At 44.3% G+C, this 11899-nt stretch overlaps 1 protein-coding gene across 1 annotated transcript in view; it reads right to left on the reverse strand.

Moving 5' to 3' along the window:
• SNX7 (sorting nexin 7) overlaps positions 1-9189 on the reverse strand; it is a 189851-nt gene extending 180662 nt beyond the window's left edge. Inside the window, exon 1 of the mRNA XM_086954685.1 lies at positions 8824-9189. Within this exon, the coding sequence (XP_086810811.1) occupies positions 8824-8994 (171 nt within the window). The 5' untranslated portion in view covers positions 8995-9189. The remainder of the gene's footprint in view (positions 1-8823) is intronic.
• Positions 9190-11899: the final 2710 nt, after the last annotated feature.

Here is an 11899-nt window from a genome sequence, read left to right on the forward strand (position 1 = left end):
AGATGCCAATGCTGGGGAATTCAAAATTGCTTCTTTAACAGTGAGAAATGACTTGTTAACACTATCAGACCATTCAAACTTGGCATTCTTCTTAAGTAAATCCCGTAGGGGTTGCACAATCTGTGAATAACTAGACACAAATCTAGAGTAATACTCTGTCATGCCAAGAAACGACCTCAAGGAATCCTTGTTACCAGGGGTGGGAACATCTGAAATGGCCTTCGTGAGAGAGAATTTAGGTTTTATGCCTTCTGAACTAATGCAGTGACCTAGGTAATCAACTTCTGATTTTAAAAATTTGCATTTATCTCTCCCCAAGGTGATGCCAACATTCTTGAAACATAAAAGTACATCTTTTAACGTGTTAACATGTTCCTCAATACTCTTAGAAAAAATAAGGACATCATCCTGGTATGCCTGAACATTTTTCATTTTACCTAACACAGAGTCCATGAACTTTTGAAAGACGCTAGCGGCTGAGGCTAAGCCGAAAGGTAATCTTAAATACTTATAAGCACCAAAAGGTGTGATAAATGTGGTTAAATCAGTAGACTTTGAAGATAAAGGGATTTGGTGATAAGCACTTCGCAGGTCTAAGAGTGTGAAAAACTTGCATCCATCAATACCAACCAGGAGATCCTGAATCTTGGGAATGGGATGACAATCAATCAATATATTTTTGTTTAAAGACCTAAGGTCTGCACACAAACGGATACTAGAGTCCTTTTTGCGAACAATAACAATTGGACTGACCCATTGCGATGAATTTGTAGGTTCAATGATTTTGTCAAGCACCATGTTATCTAATAATTTCTTTAAATCCTCCCTAACACTAAGGGGAACTGCTCTAAGTTTATGAACAACTGGAATGGCACCAGGTTTCAACTTGATGAGATGTTCAAATTTTTCAACTTTACCCACATTAGAATTGAAAACTTCTGGAAATTGTTTCAAAATATCATTGATAAAAGATTCATCAATTTCATTCACCATAGCAATTTCAACATCATTATTCACTTGAACTGGATTTTTGGAGCCAGGAACGAGTTTTAAACCCATTCTGGCTAAATCTTGCCAACCAACTATGCTTTTACCCTTAATGGCTACATAGACTTTAGTGAATGTTTTCCTAGCTAGGCATGTTACGTCAGACAAGAAGAAACCAAGCATCTCAAAACTCTTTTCTCCATATGCTATAGGAATAATGTCAAGTTTATATAAAGAGGTTGAATGAGCCCAGAACTTATTAAAAATAACATCAGAAACAATTGTGACAGGTGCACCAGAATCAGCCATCATGTCAAATGAGTGTTCACCAATAAACACTTGACAAGTGGGATCAGGAACACGTTCAACATCAATCAACTTATCAAATGAGTCAACAGCCAGAATTTCAATAGTATTGATGTTTAGATGTTGCATGTCAGACCCTAATTGGACAACATCAAAACCTGATAAGGTATCTGATTGGTAGGGATCATGAGTATCAACAGCTCTAACATGCACAGTACGTTTTGATTTGCAAACACTATTAAAATGACCAATTTTATGGCAGTTTGTGCACTTCTTACCCAAGGCACTACATATTGGGCTATTACTAAGATGGGTTTTCGATCCGCATCTAAAACAATAAGTATTAAAGCGAGGCTGCTGGGGTTTACTAAACTTATTTCTAACTGTTAAGGCATTAACAGACAAATCATTTTGAACAAGATTAACAGGGACAGAGTTTTCAGAAAAAATACTTTTAGATGAAACTATGCTTCTCTCGATGCTTTTAGCCATGTCAATGACCTCCGCTAAAGTAGGATCTCTGCAACTCAAAATCCTCTCTTGAATTTTTTTATGGCAGCAACCATAAACGAACTGATCTCTGATGTAAATGTCTAAGTCAGTTCCGAAGTTGCACTCTGCTGACATGTTCCTTAGAACAGAAATAAAGTCTTCCACACTTTCCTCCATATTTTGTTTTCTTTTCCTGAAATTATAACGTTCCAAGATAACGCTTGGTTGAACTAAAAATTTAATATTCAGTCTATGGACTGCATCTCTGTAAACATTCCATCCATCACCTCTGCCAGGAGGAGGGATGGCTGTGGGTAAATTGTCGAAAATTTCTCTTCCAGCCCTTCCCAAATGGCTGTATAAAATGGCTAATTTCCTTTTAGCAGAATATTCCTCGGCATCAATTGCTATCAAGTAATTTTCAAAGCTTTTGAACCATATCTTCCAAGGTTCAACTGGTTTACCGTTACTAGGTAAAAATTTATTTAAAATAATTACTTGTTGATTATTTTCCATGTTAAAGAACTCTTGAAGGTTTTAAAAGTAAGATAAAAGTACAAAAAGGAAGGTGAAATGCCCAATGAGCCACTGAGTACTAGTTGTATTGAAACAATTACTTCAAATAGTCAAAATAAAATGTACATACCATTTACTTGTGGTTTCCCTTTAAGAGATCGGCAGTTGCGTGAAAGAAAAGGGAACCAAAGCGGTGTTTATTTCAGAAATGAAGCTCAGTGCTCACGTTTAGAGAAAGAAAGTGACACTCACTTCCTGAAAGGAAATTCTTTCGTTGCGCAGTGTAATCAGACGAAGAAAGTGGCTTTCACTTCCTAGGAGGAAATCCTTCCGTTGCGCGATGTACGCGATGAGCTCACCCGAGCCAATTATCGCGGTATTTGAAAGGGGTTCGTAGAAATCAAGGATTTGCAGAAAAATGCATAAAAGAACGAAGAAAACTCCTTGAACAAAAATTCCAAAACGAGGTGAGAAACGTTTGTTTCTTTAAGATTAGGCACAGCAGGACAAAGGTATTCTCGGATTTAAGTGAGGAACCGAGAAATTAGTGAAAATGCTGAAAACGTCGGGAAACCAAATCCTGTCGCCAAATGTGAAGTAGGATACTTTGAATATTAAATGAGGAATCACAGGCTCAAGTTGAAATCCAAGAAGGAGATTTATTCCGACAAATCCAGCATCACACGGGAGTACTACTGGCCAGTAGCAAGTACAAGATTAAACTGACCAGTAGGCAAACAGTAAGAGTAAAACAGTAGTGTAACAGTCATTGCATCCTCGAGAGATGCACACTTCAAACATAAGCATGTTTGAAAGAACACTGTCTCTCGAGGATGCAGATCAAGGAATACAATAAGAATGTAACAGAACATAAGAGTTGTCTCGAGCAGCAACAGTGGTAGACATAGAAGATGTACAGTACCTTACAGGTGGGATGTAGGAATATAAAGCTTGCGCTATAGCCTACGGCACATGCGCAATTTGGAAAATGTATTTGAGTCAGCCCTCAGTAGGTTTAATTACCTGAATGGTGAAGTTCAATAAATCCTGTAAATTAAGTTATTATTGATACTGTGCTAATATACTATAAAATGTGCGGGCTTCGAAAGTGAAATGTGGTCTAAATTTTGTTTTTTAAATAATGACAAGTAACAGCACTACAAAAAGGAGTTACTTTTTGTCTTTCGCTTTTACTGGCCATATTACTTTAACTAAAGTACATCTGGTCCCCTTAAGTGCTGTCTTTTGGCATGATGGAGTCCACGAATGTCATAATGGAGCAATTATCGGCATCGTTGGCATGTTGAAGTCATAATTGGTACAATGCTGTCTCTGGTAAATAAACATTGGTATATTGTGGTCAACGTTGTGGCCATCTCTGGTTTAAATAATAATGCATGTTCTTGGCATACTGTGAGTGTTCAGGAGTTGATGATGCCTGTGACTTGGCTGCAGTTATTCCGGGCACAATCCCTGGGCATACTGCTTTACATAGACAAGTGTATACAACCACAAGGCGACTGCTATCAAGGTACGAAGTCCGACTGCAAACCTGTTGTGGCTGGAGTATGTCACAGTTTAAACAGCAGAGCAGACGGGAGTGTCAGTGCAACGCTGCCAACACAGAATCTCCACAGTTGCTCTCAAATTGGAAGCTAAAAGATTCCTTATGAACAAGTTCTTACCTTAAATGGGTTTGGATCATCTGCTTCCAGTCATTGGACTTGCAACCTTACCACCTGCACTGGGTGCTACACTTCTTCAACCTATCATTTGCGCCCCTCTTAGCTTGCTATGTACTAGTTGTTGTATTACTCTCTATTGGCCCATTTTGTTCTGTAACTGTTCAGTTTCGTATTCTTATTTGATGCTGGTACTGCATTTGTTAACTTCCTCCCCTCCAATTGTAAAGCGCTCTGATATCCTTCGGGATCATATTCGCGCTATATAAAACTTTATAAATAAAATAAAATAAAATAAAGCGGGGTCCATGTCATGCAGGACTCCCTCGTACGTCTCAGAGCTTCGTATGCTGCTGAGGCATCCTTGCGATGGGAAACGTGCGGTTACACTGCTCAGGTTGCAAGCTGCTGGTGGCTGTAACAGCAGCACAGCACTAGTTGTGGGCGTGAAAAGGGGCACTTCGGAGCTCGTGACAGTGTCGGGGCCCATGTAAATGTAAATGTAAATGTAAATGTGTTGTATTTGTATAGCACGAACAGTAACACGTAAGCATCCCGGCGCTTGTACTCCTACCACAAGGGAACCCCTCCTGGCTTTTCCTTGTGAGGTGTCCACTCCTGGGCATCCCATGGTGAAACCAGGCATCCCTTGTGCATCGGGGGCCGTTGTGGAGACTAAGCAAGCTATTGCCCAGAGTTGCAGCGTGGGGCCCATGCTTAGATTCGGCACTGAGGCGAGAATATCCAGTCAGAGGAATTTAAGCCCGATCCCGCCGAGGCGGGAATCGAACCCTGGTCCCTGGCCAGCGCTCTGCATCAAGGTCTGCCGCTCTAACCATTGAGCCACACTTCTCCACAAACTGTGCTGCAGACAGCTGAATCATTTGCCGTCGCTCACTCAATATCGACCTTTGTAACGGAGCTATGGGTCTGTGAGTAAAAAAAAAAAACAGTAGTTCCGGTCGTGCTCTCCAAGATGCAACCTTGTACAAACAAAGGTCACCAACATAAAAAGCACTTTAAGATGGGAGACTTCTTTTTTGATTTGTGTGCCTACCAACATGCTAATGATCTATTACCTCGATACACTAAAGCAATGCACAGAAGCAGAACATGGCTACAACGTTTCACCTGTTTGCCGAGCCAAGTTTAAAGAGGAAAGAAAAATCTCTCTGAAGTCAGACAGCCTGATTCACAAAGGGCCCGGGCAGGGGGGGGCCCGTACTCGTGAGGGGGGACCTCTGGACTTCCGTTACCCACTGAGTCCCGCCCTGTAGAGCCTCCACCACACGTGCAGAGACACATTGTGAATCGCCCCCTCAGGGTTGCATAGCTGCAAACGAACCCCATGCTCGGAGACAGTCTCACTTCCAACCAGACTGCTCACACATTTTATTTATTTATTTATGCGATTTTCTATAGCGCGAACTTTACCCGAAGGTGTCAGAGCGCTTTACATAAGAACCAGTTGAAAAACATAGGACTTAGGATTACATGCGTTACATAAAGGATACAAATAGAAAAAAATTGCAAATGTACAAGATGTAAAGTCACACAAGGAGGAGATACAAATGGGTATACTCTAAGAGTCACATAGGAATGGTAGAGAGCACAGCGGTCTACTGCATATACTAGTGATTAGAGTTATTTCTATATACATAGGGAAGGGATATGACTGGATATACTCAAAGAGTCACATAGGAATGGTAGAGAGCACAGCGGTCTACTGCATATACTAGTGATTAGAGTTATTTGGGGCAAGGGAGGGGGGGGGAAGAAAGCACCGCCCGAGACTCAGTGTAAGTGTGATAAAGGCCGCTTTATTGGAAGCAGGTGCATCCTACACAATAACATCCTTGGCCTGCGCCGCACAATCTAAACCTCATCAATATGTAATTTCCTGACTCACCCCCACCCCCTCCCCTAACCGATTCCCACAATCCACAAACAGTAACAATTAGCATAACGTCAATTTGCCTCTCCACCTGGCTAAATACTTTATTGTGCTTGACCTACCCCCCGATAATCCAAACAGTTCTCCTACTCTTCCCCCATATATTAGGAAGAACCGCCCCTACATGCAGAATGCACCTCACACCTGCTCCTGTGACATGCGAAACCCCCTACCCAATCCTAAAACCCCTTTTTTGCACCAGCCTCCAACAAAACAATGCCCAAAAAACCTTGACACCCCCGCAAAAGAAACTCCCCCGAAAGGAGCAATACCTGCCCGTGGGCCCCCCTCCCCCCCCCCCAACATGACCCAGGGAGGGAGGGAGGGGAAAAAATTTCTATCCGCCACCCCCCGCCCGGCGGCCGAGACACCACACTTAAAATGGTGTCTCTGCCGCGTGTCCGGCCGGATACAACGATCAGACCAAAGGGAGCCCAAACAAGCCCCGCCCCCCAGCCCAAAGCTACCAAAAACACCCAAACCCGTCCCCGGGCGGCGCCATCCCTACCCCCCCCCCTTTCCCCGACCCCCAAATTCCCCCGGGCGGGGCAGGCCTCCCTTTGGTCGGCCGCCCCCCCCAGGACCCCATTCTATATACATAGGGAAGGGATATGACTGGATATACTCAAAGAGTCACATAGGAATGGTAGAGAGTACAGCGGTCTACTGCAAATACTAGTGATTAGAGATCTCATTATACATAGGGAAGGGATACAAATGGATATACTCTAAGAGTCACATAGGAATGGTAGCTAGTACAAAGGTCTACTGCAAATACTAGTGATTAGAGATCTCATTATACATAGGGAAGGGATACAAATGGATATACTCAAAGAGTCACATAGGAATGGTAGAGAGAACAGCGGTCTACTGCAAATACTAGTGATTAAGAGTTATCTCTATATACATAGGGAAGGGATACAAATGGATATACTCTAAGAGTCACATAGGAATGGTAGATGGTACAAAGGTCTACTGCCTATACTAGTGATTAGAGTTATCCCTATATACATATATATACATACATAGTAGATTTCCTCAGGCAGAGTTCCATTAAGTGGGGTCGGAGGGGGGACGTAGTCACAACACCAAGGGAGGGTGGGAGGGATTCGAGGGTATGGGGAAAAGGCAAAACAGATAGGGGAAGAAACATTTGAGGATCCTCACGGGGGAAAAGAGGGAAAAGGGTAAAAGAAGAGGGAATGGACAAGATGACGGGTCGGGGACCAGAGAAAAAAATGACAGAGAACAGCAGCAAAATGGCGGGCAGGACAAAGGGAAAAGTAAAGAAGTCCATGATGCATTTCGGGGATCGCAGTTTCGCTTCTAACGTTGCATGTATGGACTCACATACCCATAGTGCTCTTGGTGTCCGTCAGCCATCACCTAGGGCCACTTGACAGCTGTTGGTCTGTCTTGGATCTCAGGGATATTCTCATGGAAAGATTTGGGGTCGATGCTAGGGCTACCCAGTGTCATCTTAAGGACTTTGGAGAAAAGGCCACAAAATATATCTGAATAACTGAATTTTACTATGCATCTTCGGCAAATTCAAGCGCCATGGATGTTGCCAAGCATTATTGAATTACATGTTAAAAGGATGAGACGGAGAAATAGAATTAGAACAGAGTTAAAGTTCACTTTCCAAAAGGCCACTTGGAAGATGGGGGTCCTGAGCTTAAAAATATCTCTGGGGCTAGTGTTGACCACATCTTTTTTTTCCTAATGTTGCCACAGTCTGCGCTTTGATTGTGACTTTCTCACGTGCACCTATTCATGATCAATTTCTGAGTGAATGCCAGATTGAGGTATGTTGCAGGCAAGCAGAGTGGAACTGTTTTCAACTCTAAGAATGTCCCGGCCAAAAGATTCTGCGTCTGTGATGGGCCGGTCTGCCTGAAATCCCATGGTGCTTAAAATGTATTACTTCAACACACACTAGTAATCTCACTCCTGCTTTTTGCGCTGCAAGGTCACTGGCTAGCAGAACTTGAACTGAAAGGGTCAAAATAAACGCAATTTTAAATAGTTACTTCAGAGACGAGCACTTACACTCGTTGACCTTCCAGGCACTCGGATCTCATATTTTACCATTGGCCATCACTGTGTACTTAATATATTTGATCCCATAGTTGGAAAAACATGTGGTTGTGATAACTTTTGCACCTTTGAGTAAAACCCCACTGAGCTGCATTACCAACTTAGAGAGCTAGGAGGCAAAGTTCTACTTGAGAGGCTCCGAGCCTGCGTGAACTCTGCTTGCACAACGACCCTTCCTATTAATTCGGCTCACGGAAAGGCAAGCCCTGAAATAATTATTAGGAGTGATTGTTTTTTTACCCCCTATAATAGAGGTTTTCATTGACCATACAAAACAACTGCGTATCTCCCAAATCACGCATTAAAGTACTAGACATCGCATATGGGATCAGTGTGAGGGAGGAGTTAATGGGAGGGTGCTGGCACGCTTTTAGGAGCAAACAGATATTACGGTAGTGCTTACCAGCACGTCTGTATTTCCATTTAAAAGCACAGGGTGGTGATTGCAAGCAGTGCCATTGGACGAATCTCCTCTTTTATTGGACCAACCCTGTTATCTGAGGACTTGAGCTGTTTTCCACATGCTGCTGTAAAGTGTCTGTCCCTTTTCAGACAGAGGGACCAAGCCCTGGTGCGATGCACCCTCACAGGTAGGAGGCTGGTGCTTGTGTGCACCCGCACGTACAGGAGACTTCCTGATTTCCGATGCGACCCCGAACAGGGAGCTCCTGGCGCAGCGCCGAGAAGCTTCAGGCCGGCGGGAGACAGGGCAAGTCGCCACCCGAGCACAACCTCGGACCATTAGCATCCCCAGTGAGATTCAGCATCCCTCCTTTCACCCCGTACCTTGCTGAACACCTCCAGGTCATCGTCCTCGTCAAAGTCCAACGCATCAGTGCACAGGGGCAACGTGGCAGGTAGGGCTCCGGGAGACTGGGCTGGGACGTGGCGGCGCGAGGGAGACGGGGGCGCTCCCCCAGTAGGTTCAACTCGCTGGACCTCGGGGCCGGCTGACATGGCCCCGGGCAGCGACTTCAGTCGTCCAGAGAGCGATCCTGGCGGCTGCCTTCCAGCGCGATGTAAGGCGTTGTGTGCGCAGGACCGGATGAGAGGTCCTGGCGCTGCAGCGGCAACAAACAGCTGATCCGGTGGAGAAGGCAGGGCGCTGTACGGGCAGGAAGATACGGGCAATGTGAGTCCAGCAGTGCTTTCTGCTGCACAGAGAAGCACAAACCTTGGATTTTAACAGCGCAAACAGTGGGGCTGAATTTCCCATTAGATTTAGACCCGTTCTGAAAGCGAAAGTAAACTGCTTCAGTCACAGTACATACACAAGGCAGAGACGCCTCGCCATCACAACACCACTGGGCGTGCTTAATGGGTTTTAGAGTAGCACTCAAATTCAAAACCAGGGGCGTAACACAGCCCCTGCAGTCCCTTCAGAGTGAAAAAAAGGTAGATCGGTGCACCTAGAGTCGGACTGGTTTATAGGGCTACCGGGCAGTGCCCGATGTAATGGTCTCACAGTCACAGATTACTGTTATGTGCTGTGTTTTTAGCAGTTTGTGGACTTGTCTTATAGGCAGGTGGGAAGGTTTTTACTGTCGATGTCTCTGATATTACAACAAGCATTGCCTGCACCAATCACAAATGCATACAGTCTCCCATACCTTGCAGAATAATCATACAGTGCGTTTTTACAAGTTCACAATTGGTCTGACTTGCAAAGTGGACCACTTTTTTACCAATTTGGTTTGTGAACAGGGACACTTTTATTTCGTTACTCTGGACTATTTTTTTCTCAGACTGGCCCTGGAGACAAACTTCTGGAGGTCCCCATTCAGGCCAAAGCCGTTGATTATATGTGAATAGGGTTGCCTGCTGGCTGGTTTTCTGCAAATACAAATAGAAAGCATGTTTAAATGTGTTCTCAATCTAGATACACGTTTACGATACATGACTGATAATTTTAGTAAACACAGGCAAAGAATTCATTCCACAAATGAAAACATACGATTTTCTTTTAAGACGTATTGAATACTACGTCCCGGCCTTTGCAGAATTTTTAAACAACAACAAATGGCTTTTTTCTCTTGGATAGGTGGAAACCCAATCTGCAAGTTATCAGAGACTCGGGGCGCCACATCTCATTCTTCGCGGGGATCACCTTGCATTACAGATTACTTTTAACACACAAACCAGCAAGTGCGCTCGTCTGACGCAACTGCACAGCCCCTGGCCAATCTCACACTTTCCTCAATACACAGGAGGCAGAAAAGAACCACTCATGGACCGGCTGCCTTCTCTATGCACACCTGGACAACAAGAACTTCACAGCGCATCTGCATAGGCGGGAAGACTCCTCCTGAGAAATTCACATCCGTCTGGATTTTCATCAGTGTCCGCACATACTCCATTTAACCCGATCTTCCCATGTGCAGCATTTATTCAAGTAGTTGTTTAGAATTATATTAATGTAGGTACCGTTTATAGAACACACCATACAAACTGTATATAGATGTTTGCAGTAGGCATATAACCAAGATTAGACCTTAGCAGGAGTTTTGCTGCTAAAGTGTGCCGCTAGGCTGTTGTCCAAAAGATGCCTTGAGGAAAACTCCATTTGTATTCTACACATTAAACGTTCCAGGGGATAGTGAGATTTACATTTACTCGGCAGAACGGGGTCTTGGGGGGCACCCGAGCGTAGGGAGGTCTACCCCCCCCCCGACACACACACACAAGTTAGGGGAATGGAAGTGGCTCAGGCATCTGCTCTGCCCCATTTGGGCTGGTTGGGTTATTTTATAGCCCAAGGGATATTTATTTCTCCATTTTGTTCGACCAGCCACCATTTTGTGGTATTTACTGTGGCTGGTCGTCGGTATAACAGAGCTTTTTCTACTTTGTTTTAGTGAAGGTTTTTTCTTCCTGTTCCTTGTTGCGGCACCCACACGTTGGCCGTGCCTGTCCATCACTGCTTCTGTTCCGGTCGGGCGTCCTGGCATTAGTAATGTGAAGATAAGGGCGAGAGAAATCCCCAGGGAGGAGAGCCTCGTCGCAGTGGCGGCCTTCTACATGTTCGAATACTTAAAAGCAGGTGTTATCCCCACAGGTTTGAGAGTACGTAACGCCCAAGCCCTCTTTATTGACATCAAAAAGTTCCTGGAGCGGTGGTCACTTATTTCCAACCGCTGCTCCAGGGACTGGATGATGCTCATTATTGAAACTGCGAAGGATGTAGCATCTACCCTCCTGCGGGAAATTAATGACCTTGAAGAGAAACTGAATACATCCACAGCTGTGGAAGATGGCAAGATCTGCTTGGAAAAAATTAAATCAGAGATGAAGGACTTTGAAACCTACCTCACTAACAAAAAAATGGATAAACTTAAAAAAGATGTGAGGTGGTTTACCAAAGAGAAAATCTATCCCTACCTCACTCCTAACTTTTACCAAGAGACATCACAAGGCAACTATAATCCTAATTACAATGGATATCAAAGGAGACGATACACCAACTTCTCCGACACAGGGTCTTCGGGCTCTGATGGAGACAACTACCAGGATACGAACTATGGTCAGCCAAATCCAGGACCCTTTAGGGGAAGACCGAACCAACGTCCATTCAATGGGAGGGGTTTTTTACACCGAGGCCAATACAGAGGGAGGAATGTTCGCTGGCAAGACCAAGCGACCCATGCCCAAATGAACCCTCCACCTCCTCAGCAATACGTAAGGACTCGCAACCAGCAGTACTGGTGGTAGAGGCAGACAACGAACCTAAAGCTACAAATGACTTACCCGTGTATAATCTGTCCTCGGCCAATCTTCAACCAGAGGACATAAAGGTACTCAGTAGAGGTTTATCATTTGTTCCTAGTAGTTATGTCAATAAATTCAAACTGCACGAAGACCTGTT

This window comes from Lissotriton vulgaris, chromosome 1_1 (genome assembly GCF_964263255.1).
Source record: "Lissotriton vulgaris chromosome 1_1, aLisVul1.2, whole genome shotgun sequence".
Classification (NCBI taxonomy): Eukaryota; Metazoa; Chordata; class Amphibia; order Caudata; family Salamandridae; genus Lissotriton; species Lissotriton vulgaris.